We start from the raw sequence: 27,871 nt of genomic DNA, 5'->3' as shown, positions 1-27,871 counted from the left end.
ATATCTTAAGTGAGTTGTACCTACAGTAATACAAGACAAAAATAATCTCTAAATGCAGAAAACAAGTAGACAAAAAAGGAACGAGTCAAGTGGAGTCACTGGTGTAAAGAATAATGTTGAGTTATTGAATAAGCAAAATTTGATAATGTACACTTTGTGAAAAGCACAATACATACAGACTGTGACATGCTGTCACAGATGATCTAGGGGAAATGCTCTTTCACTATCCACTATATACGACAAAAACGAAAAAGACTGGGATTTTATCTATAATGGGAAGAAATTTGTGCCCTAGAAATTTTAATATATTCAAATCTTCTTCTCCTTGATCTGGGAAAGGGCCTCCGAGTTCACTCCTTCTGGCTTTTAAATGATGCAGTCCTCTGGTTTCCAGTTGCTTCAGAAATAGCAGATGTGTGGCCAAGGAATCAGCAAAAAAATTGTATTCCCATGGGCCAATGTAATTCCAGATAAAGAAGTAGACTGAAGCAGCTAAAGCCACTGAGACAAAATTGAATGGCTTCCCTGCAGGGGCACCATGGCAGTTTATGTCCAGTAGAACTATCTGGGACCAGATGAGAAACCTGGTCTTTGGGGAAGGCCAGACTGAAGTGTTCTGTAAGGCCTACCATTACCCAACTGTTTGCTATCTGAAGGAGCTGCGCCAAGAATCCCTGAAGATGAGTTCGGTTCAGATAGGCGTGTCCCATTAGTCAAAGGTCTTTGCTGTTGGGGCTGAACTTGGGAATGACCATCAGCTTCAGCTCTTTTCCTTCGTTTCCATGCTTCAAATTTTGCCACATCTAAACCTCGGGGTATAAACCCTGGCGTTGGATGCCCAGGTGCAGAACCATTAAATTGTGAAGGTCCTACCCTTGCTTCTACGTGTTGCTCCTGTTTAAGTTTAGAATAAATCTGACGAAGCTTCTCGCCAGACAAATTTGAGAATGTTGATACGTAATTCCATAACCGCACTGTCATCCCTGTAGCAAAGATTTTAAATGAGCCTGTTAACTGAATGCGTTTAGGAAGAGAGAAATTAAGAGAGAAAACATAGCCTCATTGGCACACTTGTATACTGTTTCATAACTAAGAGAAAAGGAACACCCGTGCAACCACACTCCATGTCAGGTAAAGAGATCTCAACAAGGGGCAGTAGGTTATAAACTATTAGCTTGTGCCAAATAATTAAAAAACAAGGGGCTTACTTTCTTGCTTATACGGTTCCTTCTCATATTCAATAACTATTTGATCAATCCTGCGACCAAGAAGTTGCAAGTAGTTCCGTATTTTGGCTAACACCTGGTGTGAAAGAGAAATTCAGACCCATTGAAGGAGAGAGAAACAGAGAGAGAGAACTGATGTAATTAAATTAACCTTGTCCTTCGGGAGATCAGCACTAGTAGTCTGCAATCTTTGAAGACGCTTAAGCGTCTTTTCCTCATCTGCCATCACATCTTGGCACCATTCCATCCATTTCACCTCTTTAAACTGCTCATAAACTTCATCATTGTCTGACATTTCCCCTTCCTCTTTAACCAAAGGTTCAACCTTCTGGGCTTTTGAAGCTCTGACTTTACCTGTTTTAACATTTAATCCGGATGAGCTTAGTTTACCTTGTTTACCCTTTCCAAGAGGTGTTGTGATACTGGGAAGGCTTTCCTTCTGCTTGTTGGAAGCTTTACGGCCCACTTTTAAATTTATGTTCTTCCCACCAACAGCTGCAACTTCCTGGTGGCAAGACTAAGGTGAGTGAGTTATACAAGAACTGCAAAGCTAAAGTTCTTAGAATCAGTACAGAACAAAGACAAAAAGATCAGTGAACTTCCACATCCTACAGCTGGAAGAACATCTACAAACTAAGAGGAAGAAAAGTACAACCATAAACACAAGGAATTTCAAGAAGAGGCAACTCTACGCATCATTGCACTTGCTGGGGAAGCACATATCAAGTCACTAGGAAGCAAATGATGACCTAACGGTTGAATAAGTCCAAGATATTGATACAGTTCACCATTGTAAAGATAGAGATCCTGCCATGACTGATATAAAGCAGAAGAAGGTCCACACACGTGGATGAGTTCACTAATTTATGTCAGTGACTCCGACACGACGAGACCAGAACATACTGATACGCATAGCTATATTTTTTTAAGGTTGCTGTTTAGTACAATTGGAGGAGCTGAACCGAGGAGGCTTTGATCTAGTGGTAACAGCGCAACGTGTGATTGTGCACACATCACGGGTTCAAACTCTGCTGCAAACAAAAGCTTGGAATTAAGTGAAGAAGGGCAGAATGGTCAGCCCATTATTCACTGAGTTTCGAACTATGCACCACTGACCCTCGGGGATTTCTCGGTTATACCAATAAAAAGTACAACTTGGGAGGTAAGGAATGTATGTATACCAAACAGTTAAACTTTGAATGGACCAATGAAGCTAATGTGGAGGACTTGGAAACTGCCTCCCCTTTTAGTCCTAACTGCACAATGAAAATGTCTTCTTTTGCTTAAGCACAAATGTCTTCTTTTGCTTACTTTTTGGCATAACATGGTCATGGTTTATGTTTAGAGCCTTCTGCCATGACAGATTTTTAGTTCTTTCCATTCTTGGTAAAGTAACTTTTTGGATGTACTTTCTCCACCTTTGCTGGTTCACACCAATAAAACACTTACCTTTACTGATTAATAAAAGCTGACACAAAGTAGTACTTTACTGAAGTTATTACTTATTACTGATATTATATATTACACTGCTTAACCCATGAGATAGGGAGAAGGGAGGGATCCCTTGTAAATTTGATCAAATGATTTCACTTTTTTACTCCTAGAAGCATATTAAATTTAACATTCCAAATAAGACGCACTCTAATCCAGGTTGAATTCCTCCAATTATATTTTGGACACGGTGAATTTGTTTCCAAATATTCATTGACACAGAGCAAAACTTCACATGCCATTAGTACTTCCAGTAAAAGCACACAAGAAAATTTCAAGATACTACGGCTAACAGATAAATGTATTAGTCCCCCTTAGACCCATAAAAGTCTGCTAACTCATGCTGATTTCCATGCAGCACTTACACAAGCCTTCTAAAAATGAAGTACATTCTCAGTTCTAAAGACCAAGATTTTGTAATTTGATCATTTATCTTCATGTCTTCTCTGTCATCTCCATGTCTTTTTTGACTAGATAAATTGCTTCTTCTCAGTAGCATAAAATATTATTTGTCTGATCCGTCTCAGTAGCAAACTATAAAATGCTCTCGTCAGCGATTGAAAGCAGATAAGTGCATAACACCAAAAAGGAGAAAGAAGAAGAATGCATAATAATGTAAAGATGGAAGTAACAAGCAATTTTCTTGAATATAGGGACTCAAAAGTGAGTTTTCTATACCATTTGCAGAAGTTGAGAAGCTCTCTCCTTCAACTGCGGAGCTCTTGGCAAGAAAGTCTCATGATGTTGAAGTTCCACTGGAGCAATCTTCTTCATGAGGCCCAGTTTATCATTTAACCGTATCTTTTCCCAATTGCCAAATCCGTGATAATGAATTCCCAAAAGCAGCCTGGCATCATCCTCTACCAAATAAAGGAGTTAAGGCGACCATAGAGAATATTCCAAGATAGAAAGGGGAATGAAAACGGAAAGAACAAGAGATGAACAACAAAAAAGGCTTCAACTTACTCTGGTTCCAACCACAGCCTTTAGACCAAGTTGCAGGTTTTAGATAAGACAAAGCACGGAACTGTGAGACGGGATCCTCATACCGAGAAATACGCTTTGCTAGAAGTTGAAGTTCCTCGACACGGCCCAGTAGTTCATCAGCCTTCACAGGAACACCAAAAAAATCTAAAAGTGGCCCCTGAAGGTGAAAGCACACGAAACGTCAGCTCAAGAGCGTCATTGCTCAATTATCAAAATTACATTATGAACCAATATACAGACCTTTGGGTCAACAACTTCACCTTTAACTGCTTCTCTGCAACCATCAATTAATGAGTCAAAAAGCTCAACTTGAGCATCGGTTGGCGCCGCTTCAACTGCCCCACCAACCTCTGCTGATATTAAGCCAATTTGGCTATCATTCCCAAACTTCTTGACCTAAATCAATGAAAATAACAGATTAATGGTTCTGATATCTACACAATCAAATAATTGATCAAGACGAGATTTTACCATGAAGAAAACACATACAGACGGAAAGAAAAGAAACTTAACCACACAATTTAGGGAACAGAGGAACTATCTACTCCAACAAATACATTTTACAATAAACATAAGCACATAATTAATAAACCCTACCGCACGGGAAAAACGAGTGGCGTCTCTCTTTGGCAAGTTCCCGTAAGACCATCCTCTCACTTGAGCGGTAGCACCATCAATTGCCGGAAGCATGCAGTTAGAATCTCCCTTGCGACGTTTTGGGAACCTTTCCTGAGCATCAACACCCTTCTTTCTTTTATTAGTTTCTACCAGAGGGCTAGCTTCTGCATAACTCTTTATATTTCGAGCAGCTCGAGGAGCCAAAGACTCCTATTTAAAGAAAATATCACCAAAAAAATTATCAGTATAAGAACCACTACAGAAATGCACACAGCACTATGAAAGTAAAATTATATACTTCAGCTTGTCCAACAGCATCTGGCTTTATCCACCGACTCCAAAAAGATGCATCATCTTCAGCACCACAGAAATTGGCAACCTGCATACAGAAATTGCAGGACAAACACAGGTTATACAGGGAACAAAGAAGGAAAAAAAGGTGAAGTCTCAAGCAGGCCTGACCTCCAATCTAAGTGAAATAAACAAAACTTAACAGGAAGAAAAAGCAAGAAAAGGAGAGAAAGGAAAAGCAAAAGAAAAGACGTGGCACATAAGTAGGAGAAATCCAAACAGAAGAATCAGAAAAAAGGAACAGCAAAAATGTGTTCCAGAAGGCAAATCTTTACTTGCCTTGAATGCACTCAGCAACTCATTTCCTTCCTCTGCCTCAGCTCCTTTCTCTTCAACCTTTTCAGCCCGGTCAAGAATTTCATCAATATCCATACTAAGAAGCCTCTTCTTGCTCTCTTCATCATTCTTGTCTTCCTTAAATAGTTCCTCAGCCCCAAACCTCAAGATTGCAGAGAGCTCATTCTACAAACACACCAGGCAAACAGTAATATATAAACTATCTAAAAGGTCAAATAAGTTCTAACAGTCAACTTGCTAATCTAATTTGATCTTCACCATATTATTTGAGTTCCGTCTATATCATACCTAACAAAACTTAACATTAAGTCATCAAGATATTAGTGACTCTACCACTGATATCCTTACCTTATCAAAGAGACTTCCTTTCTTGGTTTCTTTCTTCTCTAATTTACCCTCCGCATTCAGTTTCTGAATCACCAAATGGTCAAGAACCTGAAAGTAAAACATGACCAATAAAATCATCATACCACCAATAAATATAAAATGAAAAGGTTAGATAACTAACGAGACACACTTGATCTCTCAACAACATATTATGTAACATCGAAAAATAAGAGCATTTCAAACATTCAAAGGCACCCATATCTTGTCATACCATCTTCTTCTTAGCCCGTTCCAGAATATCTTCCTCCACACTTTTACTTGTAACAAATCTGTAGATGTTGACAACTTCTTGCTGCCCTATCCTATGAGCTCTACTCATTGCCTATTAGGAGAAACAAAGATGATATAGCATAAAAGAGCATGTTAGACAAGGCAATTTTCACAAAATCCATTTTTTGATTTGGCTCATGGTAAACCTTTATTCAACACACACATAAATAACAAGTTTGTCCGAACCTGCAAGTCATTTTGGGGATTCCAATCAGAATCAAAAATGATAACTGTGTCTGCTGTTGCAAGATTTATACCCAATCCACCAGCTCGTGTTGAGAGAAGAAAACAGAAGTCTTCACTACCAGGTGCATTAAAGTGGTCCATAGCCTGATGGCGTAACTCAGCCTTAGTACTACCATCAAGTCGCTGATATTGGAACCCTTTGATAGACAAATATTCTGCCAGTATATCCAGCATCCTAACCATCTGCAATCAGAAGATGATTGACAGAACTTACTCAGCTAGTTAATTGCACAGGTGAACGTCACCATGACTTAGGGTAAGCCTTGAACATGCCATCTACAACAGTTCCTACGGCTACATTATGCTTCTCCCTGAGAGTAAAAAGATAAATGCTCTCTCTAGATTTAAAGCAACCCCATAGTTAAAAGAAGTTACCTACCTGAGAAAATATCAACACTCGGTGCTTCGTCTCATGCAATCTGTCCAGCAGCTTGTCGAGTATAACAAGCTTACCACTGCTGAGTATAATTCTTTCCAATTTTGTGCTGCCAAATGCATCCCCACCATACCCATGGTCCGCACTTTCAAATAAAAATGGGTGATTGCAACATTTCTTCAACTCCACCACAATATTTAAAAGTGAAACCTAGAAAAATCACAAGGCCAACATAAGCAAAATAATACGTAGTTCTTTATGTTGCATACAAGAAAATAATCTGCAATGTAGACAATTACTTCAGTATGCATTATGCATAGGTCACTTAATATTATCGAACGTATAAGTAGAACTCACTAGAAGATCATGTAACTTCTCTTCCTACTTCTGCCATACTTGGTCATGAAAACTCATGTTTATGGAGAAAAAAAAAACCCATGCTGCCGCTCATTTAAATCAAGATCTCTAGTTTGGGAGGATTAAATTTGATACATATTGGTAATGCTATTATTTATTCTCCCTCACAAAACGAAAGAAAAAGATTTGGTGTTTGGACCACATCAACCACTACCCAAAAAATCAAAGGTTTCAGTTGTTTATCTACAAATTGTGCATGTAAACTCATGATGATCAATTTAAATGATCCCAGACAAGGTAAGTAGTTACAAAACTTTGAAGAAAAATATAAGAAAAGAATTAAGATAATACAGCAAGGAAAATAACCATTCCGTATGAAGGAATAGAAGATTCATGAGACTCTTTTAACAACCTGATTCCCGCGAACACCTTTATTCAAATCATGAAAATTCCGTTCCAAGATCCATTTGTAATACCTACCAAATATAGCACATTGAAAATGAATGAATGACGAAAACTAGGCACAACAACAATTTTAACTAAGTATAAATTAAGTCATTAGGCATTACTGTTTCTGAAGCGGTGACATCTCAACCCTAAGAATTCGTTCAATCTTAGGAGGAAGTGACTTCTCCACATCTTTTATGACCCTCCTGAGAATGTGAGGCCTCAATTCCTTGTGAAGATTTGCAAGCTACAATACAACATAATATCCCCTTAAAAGTTGTATACCAATGCAAAGGTCACCAGACTATCAAAATTGCATCAACAGAGAAAAGACAACTAGGATAATAACATTTCTAAAGATACCTCCATTTCATTAAACGAACTAAGATTCTTATAATTCTGAACAAAATCATCCTTGCTCTTGAACTTATCAGGATCAAGGAAGTGGAGTAAGGCCCTGCCAAGGTCATGAACAAATAGACACATTAACCAACTTAAGATATATATAACCTCACAAAAGCTTCAAGAAATGACAGATGTTTCGTTCATTTATTTCTTTTTTGGGGGGGTAAAAACGGATATTCTCTTTTAACCAGTATGCAGAGGCAAAACGAACAGGCAGGAATAAGACACTGTAGATGTTACAGGAGAGAAAGATGAACAAGAAAAGAATTGAATGCATTTCTACACCAAAAGAAACAGAAAGAGACAGGTTGGAGGTTACAGAATAAGCCAAAAAAAAAAGGCATATTGATTAGCTACTCTTGACAGAAGGAGAATACCACCTCAATATTCAATTCTAAAGCAAGCCAAAAGTGCTTGTATGGATTTTACTTTTCCTTCTGTTTTTTTAGGAGGGCTGATTATTTCTTTATACAGATAGGGTAAAAGCAAAAAGGACTTCTTTGACAGAAAAATGCAAGATTGGGCTTCCACCAACCAACATAGAAAAGAATATTTATTTTGAGTAGTCATCAACAAAAATATTTATTCAAAAAAGAAAGAGCAAATATAAAAGTTGTGTCCTATAAATGCTTAAAAGAACATCTTAATTTATACAAGGAACACACAAGTACACCCTGTGGCAAGTGAGACAACGACGTGTTAAAGAATGTGAAATAATGACTTTGGAGATACTTGAAGCTGAAACAATTGAACATTCTTGGAGAACGGAACTTGAAACTGTCTCAGCATTCCATCTCATCTCTAATACCTATGACCTATCACATCCATTGCATAGAGGCAATACCATAATCAGTTTTAAGAGGCTACTTGACACTTCTGACATTCTCTCCTCTTTTTTTATTGCGGGGAAAGGGGCAGTTTTGAGTCAATGCCCTGACTTCAGTGTTATACTATGCTTAAAAGATGAAGAGCTGTGTTCGGTCTAGTGGTAAGAGCGCAGCAAGTGGAGAACTGTGTCTAAATACCAGACAAAAGCCTGGTATTTAAGTGGAGAAGGGTAGAGAGCCGGGCCCACTATCCACTGAGTTTCGAAAGGTAAGCCACTGGCCCTCGGGAATTTCTCGGTTATCAAAAAAAGATGAAGAACTGTGTCTAAATGCTAATGCCATTAGGTGGTAGACTGCAAGTAATGATCAGTTCAAGAGAGAGTATCTAAGTTTTGATGGATCAATGGATATTAGAGGAGTAGTTGCTGAAACAATGTAGGTAATACAGACTCGAATTTCAACCTGGTCTTCTCCAAACCATTCAGCTAGGCACATTCTCTCGACCTCTTGCTGTTCTGGTTCTGCTTATCCCAACCCATTCAAATAATAATAAGCATTAAAAACAGCAGTACTGGACACTAGTAAGATACAGGTAACGAAACGTTATCCTATGCGCTTCAGGGCAAATAAACTCTTGCTGGATAAAGAACTTCTAAACATAATCAGAGTCGCAAGAAAACTCAGACATTACATTACATTTATAATAGTCCTGAAAAACTTGTTATATCTGCTGCTTAAGATCATTCTATTACCATCCCAACCAGATTAACAAGAAGACACTGCTCACAAACAACAGTTATATTCCACACAATGAATTAATCGATAAAACCTCAAAGTAAAATCAAATATAGAAATACAACATATGAAGAAAAAGCTCCTACCATAGTTCTTCAACACTGTTCTGCAATGGAGTACCAGTGATGAGCAGCTTGTTTTTCGTGCTAAACTCCTAAAGATACAAAGTAAATCCAAAAAGCAAAGAGAGCAAATATTTGAGTGCCCAGATATGCAAGTAACAGATACCTATTTGAAAGAAACTCAGCAGGAGAAGTTATCATACCAAAAGCGTTGTATAAAGAGAAGCCTCACTATTCTTTAACCTATGTGCTTCATCAACCATAAGGTAATTCCACCTTATCTTTGAAAGCACTGCCTTGTCCTTCAATAGTACCTCATAAGTGGTAAGCAGCGCATCAAATTTGATAGTCCTGCCAGCTTTCTTATCATTGTAGAATTCATATTGTTGACAAACCTGCAGAGATCACAGGCAAATCAAATAATATGATCTTGATGAGCAACAGCAGAACGTAATATCTGTTCAACTAAACTAAGAAGTAATTAAGTATAAGAAGCACGGTGCAGGAAAACCATATAAAACGGAAGATTCTCCCACATTGCAGTATATAAAAAAATGAGAACAAATCAAGCGCACACTAAGTCAGTTATCATAAATGAGGAATGTCAAGATATCTGACAATAGCTTTTAGAGAGAAACACGGAGCAATCTCACAGTTAATAAAGGTTATTCAAGCTGCTACAAGCTATTACAGAAACAAGCTGGTTGCCGGGATGCTGATTGGCCATGGAAAATTATTTGGAAATCACGAGCTCAAAGTGTCCTGTTCCGGGTGAGTTGCAGCTAGGAATGCTTGTTTGATGCAGGACAAACTCCAAAGAAGAACATTACCCCTTTGCAGTAGATGTTTTTTCTGTGAAGGCTCTTAGGAATGAAATTGTCAGTTATTTCTCCATAGTCACCAAGCCTGGTTCATCTGGTCTTTTGTTTTTTACCCCTTTATGGTAATTCGGGTCATGCCAGGAGACGTTAAGAGTTTACTACAGAGTTGGCAGGGGGAGAGGGTTGATAAAAGATGGAAGATGCTATGGAAGAGTGCTCATCTTTGCATTCTGTGGGCGGTTTGGCTGGAAAGAAAGAAAAGATGTTTTGAGGGAAAGATAGATCACACTTCTTTTGTTAAGCATATATGTCTACGGAACTTATACTTGTGGTGTAAGTTTCATATGATAGACAGCAAACAAGTTTGGACTTTTGGATCGTATGGGTCCTGTAATCCGTAGTAACCTGCAATTCCCCTGCTTTATTGTACTTTTCTTGTACCTTCTTGGCACGAACTTCTAATGAATTTTACATTACCATATAAAAAGGGGGTTTATGCAAAAATACTCAATCTCCAACCTAAGAGATAATTCAAGGAGCACAGACAAGATGTTTGTTACTGCATGCACTTGGTAGAGGGTCGAGCTTGTATAAGATCATCAACCTTTAGCATTTAGCTCGTATGTCAGGACTTGTTCCATCATCTAAATAAAATACAAATTACATCGAAAAAAGAATCCATATCCTTCTGTAGTAGGAGGCATACATCACACTTCACAACCAACAAAAAAAGACCACGTGATTGGCGCAGACAGCATATCAAGTAAAATAAGGACGTACAGACATGTAAACTAAGTATGAACAGAGAGTAGTAGAAAAATCACACACAAAATGTGCCTGAATATCATCAAATAACTTTCCTGGAAAAAGAATACAGATATCATTTCCGTAGAGCCATTAAAGTTAACAATTATGTAACTAGATAATTACCTAATAAAACAAAATACAGCGTGATTGCTGTATAACCCAGACTTACCTCACGACTTGCACGTGCTCCAACATAGACAATCACATTCACATCAGGCAGCCATTTCCTAAATTCTTTTGCCCAATTGGAGAGGGTTGATAATGGGACAACAACCAGAAATGGTCCATGAATTTGCTGAGCATTCTGCAGGGACAATATAACGACCATGTTTACCAAAGAAGAAGTGGCAATATTTTGTAGAGCATAAAGCATAGAGAAGCCAGCACCTGTAGAAAACCGAGCATTGAAACAGACTGAACAGTTTTACCCAGACCCATTTCATCAGCTAATATAACATTAGTATCATTCCTCCAACTGTGCTGTGAAAAAGACATATCAGGAGGCCAAAACTAGTGGGAAGGAAACATATTGCATACATATTTAACCATAACGCAGAGCCAACTTCATTACCTGTTAACCAGAAAATTCAAGCCTTCAAGCTGATAATCTCGAAGTTTCCCACCCTTTAACCATTCAGGCTGCTCTTCAAGCTTCCTCAAACTTCCTAATAAGGTATCGGTTTCAAATTGACAATGACATCGACATTCAACAGGTAACAACAACAACAACAAAAAACCCAGTGTAATCCCATAAACATGTAACAAGGAACACAATGAACTATATTGTAAAGAATAAAGATGAGGTAGGAGAGGCCTGTTCCAATTTTGCCTTTAAGAACTCGACACAACAGAGACAGAGATATAGAAGTATGGAATGACGAGTTGAAATTGGATACGGTTGACGTTAATGACAGGCTAAGAGGAGGTTAGAGTAGACATATGAAAAAAGAAAAGAAGAAGTAAACACCTCTGCTCTTTTTCCGCTGGAAATCCACTGATTTCCCTTGTACCATAGTGGCAGCCTCACGAGCCTGCAATTTGTATAACGGTTAAAAATATTGAATTTAAAACATTGAAGAAGGAAGTACTCTCACCATGACCAAAACAAACTAGATCAAATACATATAAAAGATAACAAAGAAACCATGAAAATAAATAACCATTAAAAGGCAGATATGACATGAAGGCACTAAATTGACTTATCTAGAAAAGGAAAAATGAATATGACCGACAGCTTTTAGTTAATTATAAGAAAATGTGGTGGAAGAACAAAAGTTTGCAAAGTAACATACTATCAGGGATAGGATGCAAACAGAAAAGAAGTACATTACTCGCTTCCTCACAGAAGACTTCTATTCCTACACCCCAATTTCGATCACAGTTTAAAGAAACAAGATCCCAATATCAGTTCTCAGGATGCCAAGATTAAACTGTTAAGTAGTAAATCAACCTTCTTGACCTTAAAGACGGTGAAGAAAATAGACCTCATGAGGTAAAGAATTGTTCAAAACCATAAGGAACAATAGCCCTTCCCTCAACTGATGTGGCACACTCTAACACTTCCCCCCGCCCCCCTCCGTATGGCCTGGACTATACATCTGGGGCTGGACAGTATGACATGGGGACACAATATTGAATAAACCAAGAAAAGGGATGCATTTGACTCAAAATACCATGATACGAGAGGGGACCTTGGCCTAACCCAATCCTAAAAGATAGATCAAGAGGTGAGAATTGTCCACGACCAAAAAGAAACTACAGCTTCAACCTACGTGGAATGCTCTAACACATACACCCACACACCCACCACCACCTTGCTGTACTCCAAAACTGCATCTAAATTGTGGATAACATAACATGGGGGGTCCAACAATGGAAAACACAAGTAGAAAAATGGGTGTCTCTTATATTATGAAAAGAAATGAACAGTCCAACTCAACCCAAAAGTTAGCTCATGAGGTAAGGATTTCCCAAGACTGTATAAGGAGACAACAGGTCACAAGCCCATTCACTTAACCAATATGGGTACTCTAACAAAGATTTACCAGAATATAAAAGTACCTTACCTGTTATTGAGAGACCAAACTTTCCTATGTGATCTTCTCCATAAATAAAATTGGTGACATGCTGATTTCATTCATCAGATAATTTAAAGCAGCAAATACTGCATGCTCAAGTTTCTCAAACACTTCTCCAGAAACAATAGGTATTCAAATATGTTCAATCATTGGTTTCACACTATATGCTAACAGTAAACTATATACGATGATATACATTAATCATATCTACACATTACAGCCTTACTCAAGGAAATGAAGGAATTAATCAGTAATGCTGCAAAACAGGAGACTGATCAAAGAGTGATATGGCATAACCATAAAGCATATGCTACCGAATTGCTACCTTGTACTCATCGATGGCATCTTGAGCAAAAGCAATATCAACATCCTTCTCCCTGAGATAACATGAAGGAGACCCACTAAGCACTTGCAGTTTATACAGCTAAAACTAAAACATAATATGTTCTGCAGATAAAACAAATAACAAACAATCCAAGGCAGGGAGAGGTGAGAAAAGACAGAAGTACACACAGTTAATAAACCATTCTTCTGCAGGTAGACCTCAAGAAACATTGCCCATGAACAAATCAACAGGCAGGTCAAAAGAACAAATAGAATGACACAAGTGCACAAAAATCTGCTTACCAAGTTGCTTCGGCATAAGATAGCCCTTTCCATTTAACTAAATACTCTGGCACCACGTTACCATAACCATCTTTGCTGATTCTGTCTGCGATAACTCTCTCAACCTAAGGATTAATTGACCAAAATAAACATTAAGAGCTGTGTGAACTGTGCATAGTGAACTGTGCATTGAGGCGACAGAGGTCTCTAGAAACAACAAACCTGACTGTTCTGTTTGATGATATCCAAGTCCATTTCCTTGCTCACATCATTTACCTCGATCTAATGGACAACAGAAAAATGGGCCATAAGAGAGGATTTTGCAAATAAGTAAAGCAAATCCTGCAGCTAACTACAAAATATCAACAGCAATAAAGCATCAGTCGTTTCTCTCCGTATCCTCTTAGAATCAAATACTTTAAGATCCAGATAAATCTCTTTGAAGCAAGCCAAACTTTGGGGGATGGGGGTGTTTAGAGGAAACACTTATACAGTTAAACTGCAAGGAGCTCCATCAACAGTTATGGAAACATAACTTTTCCAGCCCATCTGAAAGTTGGTCCACTCATACTAATCACTACATATGCCAAGGCTGAAATAAATCTCCACTAATGAAGCAGAGTAATAGACGATATTCCTTTCAAGTGAATACTCAAATTCCACTTTGGGTTTGCCAAAGACACGTAAAGATATCTGATCTTCTTTAAATTCTGTATTCCCATGGCAAAAAATAAATGTGTGTGTGTGTGTGTGTGTGTGTGTGTGTGTGTGAGAGAGAGAGAGAGAGAGAGAGAGAGAGAGAGAGAGAGAGAGAGTCCAGCAGCTAAGATTCTAGTATTACTGTGGACCCAAATAATTTTCAATTTTCCCAAAGTCCCACAGATGCTTTGAGTTGCTTCATTTTAAGAGGAAAATAGGTGGCTTCTTTACCCCCCCACCCCCCCCCCCCCAACACACACACACAAAAAAAAAAAAATTAAAAGAGAACCAAAACATATGGCTCCATGAGTAAATCAGTGATTCCTCTTTCTCATATACCAGAAATTTCAAATGTTCTAACAAGTCAGCTTTTCATTTCATATTAGCTGAAAAGCCGAGAACCATGCAAAAATCATTCACAAGTCGAATCTCAACATAACTCCATTCCCTTATGATAAAACTTGGGTTAAAAATATTTCCACTAAACAACCAGACACTTGAGAAACTAAAATAACCCATGCAGGTCAAGTCCTTTTTACAAGATAAAGAAATATTTATCTCAAAGATTCTGAGAAATAGTGTATAAAATTCTCACTCACCTCCTCACGGGATACAGTCTTCCGATACTTCACATCCTCCATGACCCTTTTGGTGTAATTCAAAACCTTCTTAAACCCACTAAGCTGCACAAGCATGAAAAAAATCAAGATAAAACTGAAATTAATCACTTTAATATGATGCTATTGAACCAGAATACGTAGCCAATCATAAGAAATGTAGCAACATAAGTCAATTGCAGATCTGGAAAAGCTTACATTTTGTAGCTCAACAAACGACTTCCATTGACAATGCAAATGAGACTGGCCTTTCCATTTTATTAAGAACTCCATCTCATTCCAATCTGGTTCAGAGTCATACAAATGACTTAACAACATAGGATCAGCTGATTTGTTATTCCTTCTAGCTTCTTCAGCCATGCCCTTTGGCTGATGCCACAGGACTTTCTCAATTGAGTCACCATCTTCCTCTTCAATTTCTTCCTGTTGCAGGAAATAATTTAGTTAAACATTCTCAATCAGGGGTAAAAAAGACAAAAAGGCCATGAAAACACTTGCTGATGTAATATAATAAGCAAACATATTAAAAGCCAAATACACAAAGCACTAGCAATTTCACCAGGCACTTTTTTTTGGGTTGGCAGCGTACCAGCCTCGAACTCTTGACCTAGTGGCCTGAAGAGGCCTCTCTCAACCACTCTCTCAACCACTATGAACCAGGAACTTTTTCTTGATGAAGTAAGAAGTTTCATTTCATTAAAGGCATCAAGAAGAAGCTAACAGATACACAAGCGATTACAAAACGGTACAGTTAGCTCCAGTACAAATATGCTAGGCTATGCTCAGGAGCTAACAAAATCTAAATACTGAAATGCAAATTTGCAACCATCAAGAAGGCACCTTTTTTTCTTTTGATGAAAAGGTAAAGAAGCAATTTCACCAGGCACATGCCTTTTGTATAAAGGGCAAAAGGCACATGCATTTGTCCAGTGGAAACGATCATTGACGTAGATGGCACATAAGGAAATTTCCGTAAAAAGGAAGAAAAAATAAGATTCAAGCTATAAAAGACATCCAAGTCCAAAGAGTAGATACACAGAAAAGCATAGTATGCATGGGACTCGTGATAACACCTTTTGGCCCTTCTTTTTCTTGCTCTCATCAATTTCTTCACTTTCGTCACTCTCAGCGTATGATACTTTCCGAATAGATCGACGACTCGAAGTTCGGAGTTCATTATTCCTGCCAGATACACTTGCCGCAGTAGATCTACCACCATTTTTCGGGCGGAGATTTGCAACTCTTCTAGGTTTACTTCCAAAATCCTCTTCACTCTCATTTTCAGAATCATGTTCTGATGATTCTTCCTCTTCATATGATGTTCTACCCCTTTTTCGCCGAGCAGATGTAGCAAGAGACCTAATTTCTCTGGTAGATTTTACACTATGCCCACCCCTATTCTTTTGCTTGCCCTGAGGCTTTCTGTAATATTCTTCATCTTCGTCGGAGATGCCCACATCATCATCATCACTGTTTAACTCATCAGACTCTCCACCTTCCCAGTCTTCATCCTTTTCCTGCAGGGGTAAAAGATAATTACCAGGTCATTTGACGAGTCCAATAATATATATAAGTGTGTGACAAAAAAAATTCAAAAAAAAGGAAACAAAATCACTGTCACTCGACTCCCAACTTACTGCAAGGTGACAAGAAACTGAACAAATGAAAAGTGAGAAACATTTCTGAACTATCTCAGCTTAGAGAACAATAATATTTTTTTTTGAAAAGGTAACATAGAGAACAATAATATTCTTTTTAATCAGTTGCTAAAAGGACAACAATCCCAATATAAAGTTCATTCTACCACATACATATAAAGAACCGAAAGTTGTAAGGTTTTCTATTTTCTGGTATATTTCTTGTATACGGCACACATAAACATTTATGCCCTTTCTTTAATGAAATTATTACTTTATAAAAAAATGATAAAGAACCGAAAGTGTTGTAACTTCCAGCACATCCTTAAGGTACTTTTGTTTAATAAATTAACACTTATCAAAAAGAATCTAAAGAACCTAAAGCTTTTCAATAGCTTGGTTCAGAGTTTGCTTAAACAAACTTGATTACAAGGTATATTGTTTCAACAAGTACGAAATTTATTGAAGTGGCTAGCACGGTATCTCAAATACTTGTTTTCATTTACCAACCAAAAAAGCTATTATTACAATCCAAGGATTATAAAATAAACATTGATTCTACTTGAGAACCTACGGAGACCCAATGCTAAAGACTTTCCTAAAAATATCATCCAAGATGTCACTTCAGAAATAACACTTTTTCTTTTAATGATCACATACAATGTGTCGAGTGTATACAAGGAGCTCGTCCAGCCATCTATTGTTTAACAACAAACTGCGGATTTAAAGAACGGAACAATTTAAGTTACATAGCAGAACAACATAGATCTACTTTCTCCTATCTGTTTTTTTTCCTTCTTAATTCAACTTCCACCCCCTTCCAATTTGTGTGTGTATGTGTGCATAGGTCTAATTTGTGCCTGAACCTTATTAGTTACGAATTGAACACAGCTAGGGTCCTCATAGATCATGATGCAGCACAGTTAATTAGTTGCTAATAGTTCCCTAGATATCACATTAGGGAATCGAGCGCTTCATCGCTTAAAGCGAGAAGTGAAGCGAAGTGATGGATAGCCCGCTTCAGATGACTGAGGCGAAGCGGCTTTAATGAAGCAAGCGCTTTCTCCACTTAAGCATGAATCGTGTGCAGCGACTGAACCGAGGGAGGCGTGCACTTCTTATTTTTTATTTTTAAAAGGTGGACTGTTTAGTTTTTTAAAAAAGAAAAAGAAATAACAGACCTCTATCGAAATATTTCTCAACATTGGAGCAACTTTCTTCTGCGAGTTACGACTAGGGTTGGGACTTTCTATTGCTCTTCTTCGTCAAGCTCCAGGTATGGCTTCTTTCTTTTTCTTCGTCTTCTCTCTTCTTCTTCTCGTTCTCTTTATCTCTTCTTCGTTTCTCATTGTATGATATCGCTGCTGCTGCAATTTTTTTCTTTTCTTCTTCTCCTATTCTTTCGCTTCTTCAGCTTTTATTTTATTAATTTGTTTGTCTTTTTGTTTTACTTTGTTAATCTTAATTTAACTTTTACTTATTCTTTCTTTTTTTAGTTGATTAATTAAATTGAATTTATTTAATTGTTTTCTTCTCTCTGTTTTTTTTCATGTGCTCTACTGGTTTTTTCACTTTGTTAATTTAATTGAATTTTTAAATTATTCTATTTCTTTTTTCAGTTTGTTAATTTAATTGAATTTATTTATTTATTTTTCTTCTTCTCACTATTTTTCTTCATGTGCTCTAAGGTTTATTTTGGTTTTCTTTTTTTAAATGTGCGAGCGCTTTGCTTCACGCTTCATGCTTTAACTGATTCTGGGCCTTGTCGCTTTTTCTCGCTTCGCGCTCTAAGGAACACTGCTAGATATGAAAAAAGTTGGTTTTGTAACCCCAAAAAAAAACTAGTTAAAAGGAACAAGAATAAGGAGCAATGTATAAATGTGAGATAAAAATCAATATGAATAAAAGGCTGCATGAAGCATCAAATAAGCAAGAAAAACTCCACAAAAGACCACACAACTCACATCACGATTCTTCAAAAATGTTATGAGAAGTAAAGTGTGGTGTTTAATATAGCCCACATAAGTGACATTATTGTTACAACTTATATTATATATAACTCCTACTTATGCAAAGAATGGGAAGAAAGTCATCTTTACCATTTTCGCAAATTTTCCAAGAACAAATACAGGGATTTACTATCCTTCCAGATCTTCCCAATATACCACAGTCAACTCACTATCTTGACTTCTCAAATGATACTAACCAACAACGGTAAATATAATTAATTAGATTGCAGGATTCAATAATCAAGTTAGATGAACGTAATAACAAGTAGAAAATTTAGCACTCAAGGGTGTGGACTATTGGTCAATGAAGTGGGTGAAAACTACGGGAGACCGCATTTCTTTCCATTTGCCTAAGCCTTGGAGGGTAGAGTCATCGACACTGGTACTGGTGGGTGGTGGGAGGTAACAAGTACCGGATGGAATAGTCAAAGTGTGCTAGATTGCCACAACCGTTTTCAAAAAAAGTAGTAGAAAACTTAAAATGATTCTGATTTTACTCCTCTCATGTACGTTTAAGGTCATACAAACATAAATGATTATTGGACAAGTACTAGATAAAGCATAAGATACTGCTTTTGGCACTTTTCGAGTAAAAAAGACCTAACATACAAGCTCACCCTATCATAAGATACAAGCTTACCTAAGCAAATCAAGGTGAAATTAATAGATTACTGTCGTTGCATTTTCTTTTTATTGAGTCCCAAATCTCAAGTTAACATCTCCGTAAAAGGCTCTAATTTCTCTTAACATCAAATTCAACAGGATGATAAATCTTAACTTTTGCAGTTTCATATGAAAAGACCAAGCTAGGAAGTTACAACATGGAAAACAACCATCAGAATCAAGTGTGCTATTTTAACATGCTTTCATCCAACTCTCCTAATTAATCATCCCGTATGATACTACTTAGTCCTCACATATATTGTAATATGATACTACTTGGTCCTAACATATATTGTAAATGACCAGTATTATCACTGCAACTACACTTGTTGCCATAGCAACTGACAAGGACCTTATTGCTACAAAATTTTGCTGCCTATCAATTAGCTTAATTTTCATCTAAAAACATCTCAAATCTTCAGTACCTCCATCTCTATTTTCATGCAATATAAAGCGTACAGCACCCTAATTTAAATCATACTACTCAATGGAATTCTACTAACAATTTCACCCCATCAATATATCAGATACATTATACACATGACTACGTACAGGAATTTTCAAATATTATAATTCGGATAATAGGTCCATTTCAGCAAAAAAAAAAAAAAAGGATAATAGGCAACAAACACTACATGAATTATAAGAACCAAAATTTTCCTACTGCGAAATATGCTAAAAGTGGACATGCTAAAAGGTATGTCAAATGCCGGCAACTACTATAGAAAAATCACAACATTCACCATGTCACATCAGTAATAGCATATAAATTATGAACAACACTAGGCATAAGAACACACCTTAATGCCCCTTCCACGACCTGTGCTACCATAGTCAGGATCAGCGGGATCATCTTCTGCAAATAGTAGGAAAACAATTAATAAAAAGGTAGTGGTGAAAGTCAACTGTGAAGCTCGCAATTGTATTCCAATAACAACTTCTTGACCACACACTAGCAAGAAACGAGAAGAAGTTGAAAGAGACGGTCTACTAAATGGGTAATTATTTAGTTTTATTCTATTTTTCCCCCTTTTTCCCCAATCACGTTAACAATTCATTACGGAAGATGAAATAATTGCAAACCACGCTATTCCCATCATGTTCTATCTAGAAAATTCATCATTCACTCAACGCACATATAAGACCGAATATGTTAGGAGATGATACAGATGCTCAAAATAATAGAATTTACCATCTTCACTATCATCATCGTCGTAATCAGCATACTCGCCGTTGTACTTATCTTTTGAAGCTTTTGGCTTCCGACTTGCATACTTGCTGGCGGCAATAGACCTTGACTGTGGCTTTGAACTATACCCGCTTGAAGGATTAGCAGCTCTGTAATGTAACGAGTCACTCTGATCATCACCGTCTTGTTCATAATATTCATCAGATAACATCTCATCAGCAGGGACACTTCGACTCTTCCCCATTTCTTTCTGCCTTCCTTCATCTTCCGACTCTAGCTGATCTTCCCTACCATCAGATACCTCATCTGATTCTTCCTCATTCTTATATTCTGATCCACTCTTTGATTCCTCTCCAGAACCTGACCTACCCGAGGGGCCAATCGGTTGACAATCCTTCCAAAACCCAGAACCCCATTTCCCAGCCAAATTAACTCTTCTTCCAGGCGGCACCTGATCCCCTACCGTCGCTTCCACTTCTACACCAACTTCATCTTGTAACTGACCGCTATCATCATTTTCACTCAAACTACCTCCCACTTCCTCATTTCCTACATCCTGATGTATACCCTGCATACTCTGTTCCCCCTGGCTTTTCTCATCCAATATAACAGTTTCATTCGAATAATTCCTATAAAAAGCCATACACTTTCTTCGCATTAAAATTTCAGTTTGCTCTTATTTTCCCAAAAAGGTAACTCTTTTGAAGATGTATTACTGCCAGTTCTCTTCCCTCCAAAAAACCTCTGAAGCAGAAAAAGTAAATGCAAAAAACTAATCAATATTTGTCACATTTCTCAAAGAAAGTGAATTAATATAGTAAAATAAACTAAAATTCATTTTGAGAAGAAATAAGAGCGCTGTGAATTCAAATTCAAATACTCAATTGCTTAAAATCACCAAAAAAATTATCCATAACGTCGTAAAAGTCAATGAAAACAGAAAACACAGTGTTTTACACTAAAAACAATGGATCGGTTACTACTAAGTGAAGCCCAAAACAAATCGATACAAAAACCTCCCCAATCCATTTTACTAGCCCTAAAACAAGCCCAAAAAACTAAATCTACGACCCACAAAACCCTAATTCCGCTCCAATCCATTAACCAAAACAATACTATACAAAACACATACGCTTATAGCATGAATTGATTTAAAAACTCAAACTGAGTATATAAAAAGCAGTAAAAGCGCAAATACAATACGGAGTCGTTTTGAAAAAAGGTACAGTACTCGGACTCTCACCGGAAACTTACGTTACCGGTAAACGAGAGCCCGGCGGCGGCGGAAAAAGGTTGGTATTACGGCGACGTTTTAGTGGAATTTTTTTGAATGTGTTAAAGGGATGTTATTCTAATTTGCGCCTAAGGTTAAGGTTAACACAATCGATTAAAATCGAAACGATGAAGATGAAGGTGAATCGGATTTACCGGCGTGGTTTTTTTTGATGAATTTTGATAGCTTTTTTTAGAGAGAGATGTGGGTGTTGTAGAGAGAGAAAGAGAGGAAAAAATGCAAAATTTCCTCAGGGGAAAATATGAGAGTAAAATTCTTCTCTTTTCCTTTTGTTTTTCTTTTATCTTGGTTTGTATGTATGTAGTAGATAGGTGATTAGTGATATATATGTGTATTAACATTTGATTTTATAGATTGAGAAAAAGAGAAGGATGAGAGAGAAATTTGATATTGACAATGCCAAATTCCAATACCTACCAATAGGTACAAGCATTTAAGCATATAGTGCAATATTTTTTAATAATGGCTGTGTTCGATCCACTTTAGGTGCATCTCGATTATTCTATCAAGTGCATGTTATCTCCCGACTCTCACATATGTAAAAGAATTGTTTATCAATTTGAATTTCAGGTAATATTTAATGAATTAAGTAAGAATTTCTTTTTATATTAATCTGATAAAAAAAATTCATGCAGTTATTATGTGGATAAAGAAAGTCCGATTGAATAATATACAAAAACATCACTAAGATTCTAATGCATAATTTATAGTGCGATTTGAATTGTGACTTTTCGACCATAAATTGCTTAATTAGAGACATATATTGATAAAGTTAAGTGTTGTTTTTAAGCAAATATTGATAAAGTTAAGTTATTATAGTTTCAAGAATTATTTTCTAAAGACAATTGTGTTGTTGTTTTATTCTAAAACAAATAAATGCTTACATACAATTAGCAAGTTGAATGACTTGTCACTTGCCAATTGCAATATTAATGTACAAACGTTAAACCATGTAGTACAATACTCGTATAATACCCTTAGTCTAGCAAAGAGGAAAGGACTACTTGCAGCACAAGGCTGAGGGTATCTAAGTAATTATATTTTGCCTTTTTTGCCTTTTCCTTTTTATGTGTTTCCAGTAGTAAAGAGAATGAAAGATGTATGTGATATGAATGGCTAGTTTGAGAATTAACAAGCTACACTTACTCAATTATGGCATTATACTCTTTATCTTTTTTTAAAAATCCAATTGGTTCAGTCCATTTTACTAGTTGGTACTAGTAATAGATAAATATCACACGATAGCAAATTTATATTCAAATATAACAATAGCAAAAGAAAAAAAAAAGAAAAAATAAATATATATATATATATGTAACAATAGCAATAACATACCCATTATATTCTTATAAGTGGGCATGGAGAAGTTAATATGTACGCACACCTTAATCTTACCTTGTGTAGGTAGATAGGTTGTTTCTGATAAACCCTCGGGTCAGATAAGCACAATATCAGCAGTAAAAAAATAGTTTGGTGCACAAGGCATCTCACATTTACGTATGGTCCAGGGAAAGGTCGCACCCTAAGAGGTATGACGTAGACAACCTACCATAATACAAATATTAATGGTTGCTTTCACGGCTTAAACCTATGACCTATAGATCACACATGAACAATTTTACTGTTGCTCCAAGACTTCCCTTTTTAAAATTTATATTCCCGTGCCAAAAGAAAATTGACATACTTGCATATCTATATCCGTATCTATATTATTATAAAAATATGAATAAAATATTGGATTACAAAAATAACCTTTTAATATTAAGCATAATAACTCACAATAAAAGGATATAATCGAAATTATAGACATTAGCCTTGTAATCCTATTAGTTTTAGGACATAATACTACACGTTAGGAATCCTACATGATTATCTTTAGGAATCCTATTAGTATAATTATTTTCGGGCATAGATATTAGCCTTGTAATCCTATTACTTTTAGGATATACTTATGAAGAAATTCCTATTACTAATTTAATTTGAAAATGTATTATATTGTCCAAATCCATTTAGAAATATGAGAGCCTATATATTATTATAAAAGTACGAATATAATATTGATAGACCAAAATAGCTCTAAAATACTAAAAAGAAGAACTCAAATGGAAAGGACATAGATGTAATAAATATGTTGATTTTTTAAAATTATAAAATTAATACGTTTATTGAATTCTTATTAAAATATGTATGAATGTTTAATAAAATCAATTTCATAAGAATCATCCATATTGGTAATACATTACCACTCTATAATATTAAATACCAAAAAAAAATAAAAGTAATGCTAAACGGACCGCATAAAGCTTTAAAATTGAGAAAAAAATCCACAAGATAATATATTATTATATTATATTTGAACTGTTTTCTTACTCAAATAATAATTTTTTATTATTAATTTTTTATGTAATATATAAAAATATACCCAATTATTAAAAAATAACTAAGAAATTTTTAAGAATATAAATGTGTGAGAAAAGAAATAAAAAGGTTGATTAGAGCCAATACCACTAATGATTTTGCAAACATAAAGATATAAAAATGGAATGTCATCGATCTTTTTACTCTTTAAAGATAAAATTTATAGTGGATAAAATTATAATCACGATTAAATATTCAAACATGAGATGAACTAATATTAATAATCTAAATCAACAGAAAATAAATTATATTTTATGTTAAAACCAAATAATTAAATCTTTTAATTAATTATTCAGCAAGAGAATCCAATTAAATTATTTTTTAAATTTATCATATTAGTAAAATTATTTTTCAAGTTAAAAAAATTATAGGGTACATAAATTTATTCCATAAAAAGAGTGTTAGAGATTTTAAAAAATAGATCACAAAGTAAAAAAGATTAGTGTGGTATTAAGAAGCCCATACAAATATTTGAGGAAGTACAATCAAAGCTAATCCTGATCAAGAATAAGTTTTCAAGACTATATTATAAAAAATCGACTCTGGTATAGCGGGATTATCTTTTGTAGATGCCTTCGGCGGAATCGAAATAATATTCATATGTCATGTATTACTTGCAAATGTCATATCAAGAGGCATGATATTGTTAGCAGCAACAACAAGTGGTGTACCAGCAAAAATTTTATTATGAGGTTGTACAACTCACTTTAGATTTAATATACCTCTTCAAATAACTGAAATAACCATCACAAATATATCAAATCAGAACAATAGTGCTAAATTTATAAGGAAAGCAAAAGTGATAATACGGGATGAAGTGTTTTTGGCTAAGTGTCAAACGATAAAAATAATCGTCTTGAGTTTTAGAGATATATTGGATATTGATGAACCGTTTGGTAGAAAAGTAAGAGTTTGGGAGGTGATTTATGTCAAGTACGATCAGCGGTTCCAAAATTGATCAAAGCAGAAACGGTAAAAGTTAGCTTGTCAAAATTATCATTATGACCTCAAATGAAAAATATTCAAATGATAAGAAATATAAAAGTAAGAACAGATCCAACATTGAGTGACTTCTTACTTTGTGTCATAAATGAAGAAGAGTATCAAATAAAAGATGATTTGGTTCTTCTAGAACACTTGGTTATCAACCCCAATGGTAATAGTAGTGCATTTAATAAGGAAAATATTTTCATCATTAGATTAAAACGCAATTTCTGCAAATTACATTATAGAAATTAAAGAGCTATCTTAGCTAGCAAAATGAATATGTTGATCAACTAAAAGGTCGATTGCTAAGTTTTATGGTAATAGTAAAATATTTTTCAGTTTTGACTCAACAAAAGATGATACCAACAACAACTACCAAGAAGAATACTTAAATATTTCAATACCAAATGGTCTTCTACCGTACATGTTTGTTATCAAGTTCATTTTTTCTTACGTATGTCAGTGTCACCATATATATAATAGACTAAGTTAAAATTGATCTTGCATTGCATATAGGTTAATTTTGAAGAAAAATATGTCTGTCATAATACTAAAAACTTAGATCCACTTAATAGCTTATGTAATAGTACACATATGATATATAGAAGTTTTGATAATAACGTCATATATGCAGAACTTATTATACTGATCAATGTGCTTTTAAGTATGTGTTTATCCCCGAATTTAACTTTCGTCTTTCGAAACTAAAGAATATCTTTTAAAATTTGTGTGAAAATAATTTTCAGTATGTTTATGTTTTTATAGTTATAATAACTAAAGCACAAGGACAAACATCATATATATATATATATATGATGTTTGTCCTTGTGCTTTAGTTATTATAACTATAAAAACATAAACATACTGAATATATATAAAGTTGGGAATTGACAAGCTGATGTGGCATAACTATTTGCCCAAGAACCCTAATTATCTATTTTGTCAATTTTTTGACTTTTATCCTAATTTTTACTACTTTCTGCAATTTCTTAAAAATCTAAAAGTCACCACCTCAGGCGACTATTAAGTGAGCAATTATGGTATTCTTACAAGTTACAATTCCAAACAAAAGTAACGCCCCTAAACAAGCAAATAAGTCGTACAAAAAGCATCACTTTTGTACCAAAATTGAAGAAATCCTCAATTAATGTCCCTAAGAAATCAATCAGTTTCTCAAAAAATTCTTCAAAAACTGCCATTGATCGTGTTTGTACCAAGACAATAAAGAAATCCTCAAATTTGTTTGTTCTACATTGTATGATTCTGTCTATGATATAATTCTCTCTCTCTCTCTCTTACATCTATGTTACTAGACTTATTCTGCAAAAGGTTTTTGTAGCTTCTGTGCTTCTGGATCAGTTCTTGCTGAAGATCAAAGATGCTATATATGGTGAGGCTCAACAATTTTCAGTACATCTGATCTTCTTTCTTCCATTTGTTTTTGCTTTTATCCAAGTCTTATTGATAACAACTTCCAGTACTTAGTTAATTACTTCTTGATGGTTTGGTTTGTTCTTCTGTTAGTTCAGTGCGAGAATGTCCAAGAATTATAAGGCTGATGTGTATTTATAAATGAAAAGTATAATTGCATCCACATATACTCTCTCTCTCTCTGTCCCTCATGCTGATTTTCAGATTCTTGGTTTCGGTCAGATCTCTCTCTCATGCTAATTTTCATATTCTTGCTATGAGATTTTTATAAGTTAATGTTTTTATATTTAAAAATATTTAATTTCTTATTCTCTTTTTGTATAGGACAAGAAACTCTTTGAAAATACAAAGTAGGAGATGTTTTCAGCAATACACAAACTTTTGCAATACTTTATATGGCATCTTTTAATTGGACCATGTGATTTCCTTTAGCAACATGATATATTTGTTTGATCGTGTAGCATGGGATGATGAGTTACAGGAATGCAAACCATACTTGTGGCTTTTTATGAATTGTCAAACCAAGGATCTTTCTATAAATTGTCAAGTGTGCAGTAATACAATTACTATCACATACTCCCGCTTGATTTAACTTGGATGCCTTTTCGTTGGATAAAAAATATTTTACATTCTTAACATCACTTTATTGATGATCAATTTTAATAGAATGTTCTCGAATGGTCTCTCTATACTCGGGACTGTCGTATAACTCATAAAATCAGTGATCGAAGAAGGTCACGCCGAGATAAATTCCATAAGTCTAACCTAGGATTGGAGAAACAAATATATAGAGTACTTCAAGAATGGGAGGCTTCCATCAGATCCAAAGGAATCGAGAGCTTTGCGCACAAAGGCAGCATGATTCACCCTATCCGAAGACGGAACGCTATTCAGAAGGACTTTTGATGGACCATTAGTAATATGTTTGGGACCAGGAGATACCGATTACATACTACGGGAAATTCACGAGGGCACTTGTGGAAACCATTCCGATGCCGATTCGCTAGTCCACAAAGTGATCAGAGCAGGGCATTATTGGACCGATATGAGCAAAGATGCGAGGGAGTTCATTCGAAAATGCGACAAATGCAAAAGACATGCGCCCGTGATTCATCAACCCAGGGAGCTACTCCATTCGGTCCTATCTTCATGACCTTTCATGAAATGGGGGATGGACATCATTAGCCCCCTCCCATCGGCCTAAGGTAAACCTCAGTTTATTTTTCTTATGACTGATTATTTTTCTAAATGGGTTGAAGCACAGGCTTTCGAGAAATTCAGAGAAAAATGAGTGATAGACTTCATTTGGGACCACATCATATGTCGATTCGGGGTGCCAGCCGAGATTGTATGTGATAATGGAAAACAATTCATCGGCAGCAAAGTAACTAAATTTCTCGAGGATCACAAAATCAAAAGGATCCTATCAACACCGTACCATCCTAGCGTAAACGGACAAGCCGAATCGGACCA

The 27,871-nt window shown here is 35.8% G+C and overlaps 1 protein-coding gene across 4 annotated transcripts; it reads right to left on the bottom strand.

Annotated features, from left to right (window-relative positions):
* Positions 1-104: 104 nt before the first annotated feature.
* Positions 105-21,877, bottom strand: LOC104111681 (protein CHROMATIN REMODELING 5). 4 transcript variants are annotated; one of them, XM_018776023.3, is made up of 31 exons: positions 21,523-21,877; positions 20,272-21,012; positions 19,880-19,935; positions 15,844-16,287; positions 14,969-15,193; positions 14,753-14,836; positions 13,677-13,736; positions 13,476-13,579; positions 13,174-13,225; positions 11,738-11,801; positions 11,342-11,435; positions 11,158-11,245; positions 10,940-11,074; positions 9,346-9,537; positions 9,167-9,234; positions 7,417-7,510; positions 7,176-7,300; positions 7,019-7,082; positions 6,253-6,459; positions 5,814-6,056; positions 5,569-5,679; positions 5,319-5,405; positions 4,953-5,135; positions 4,621-4,701; positions 4,302-4,532; positions 3,945-4,100; positions 3,684-3,861; positions 3,396-3,577; positions 1,378-1,731; positions 1,209-1,302; positions 105-983 (listed from the first exon to the last, which is right to left on the bottom strand). In XM_018776023.3, the coding sequence occupies exons 2-31, from the start codon at positions 20,924-20,926 to the stop codon at positions 562-564; spliced, it is 5,133 nt and encodes a 1,710-aa protein (XP_018631539.1). In that variant the 5' UTR covers positions 20,927-21,012; positions 21,523-21,877; the 3' UTR covers positions 105-561. The 4 variants fall into 4 exon arrangements, with proteins under 4 accessions (XP_018631539.1, XP_009619744.1, XP_018631537.1 ...); XM_009621449.4 differs by having other exon boundaries at positions 21,697-21,877; XM_018776021.3 differs by having other exon boundaries at positions 21,512-21,855.
* Between the last annotated feature and the right edge of the window lie 5,994 nt (positions 21,878-27,871).

This window comes from Nicotiana tomentosiformis, chromosome 12 (assembly GCF_000390325.3).
Source record: "Nicotiana tomentosiformis chromosome 12, ASM39032v3, whole genome shotgun sequence".
In the NCBI taxonomy this organism is placed as follows: domain Eukaryota; kingdom Viridiplantae; phylum Streptophyta; class Magnoliopsida; order Solanales; family Solanaceae; genus Nicotiana; species Nicotiana tomentosiformis.
The sequence above is the reverse complement of the archived record's forward strand: the minus strand, read 5'-3'. Positions and strand labels throughout refer to the sequence as shown.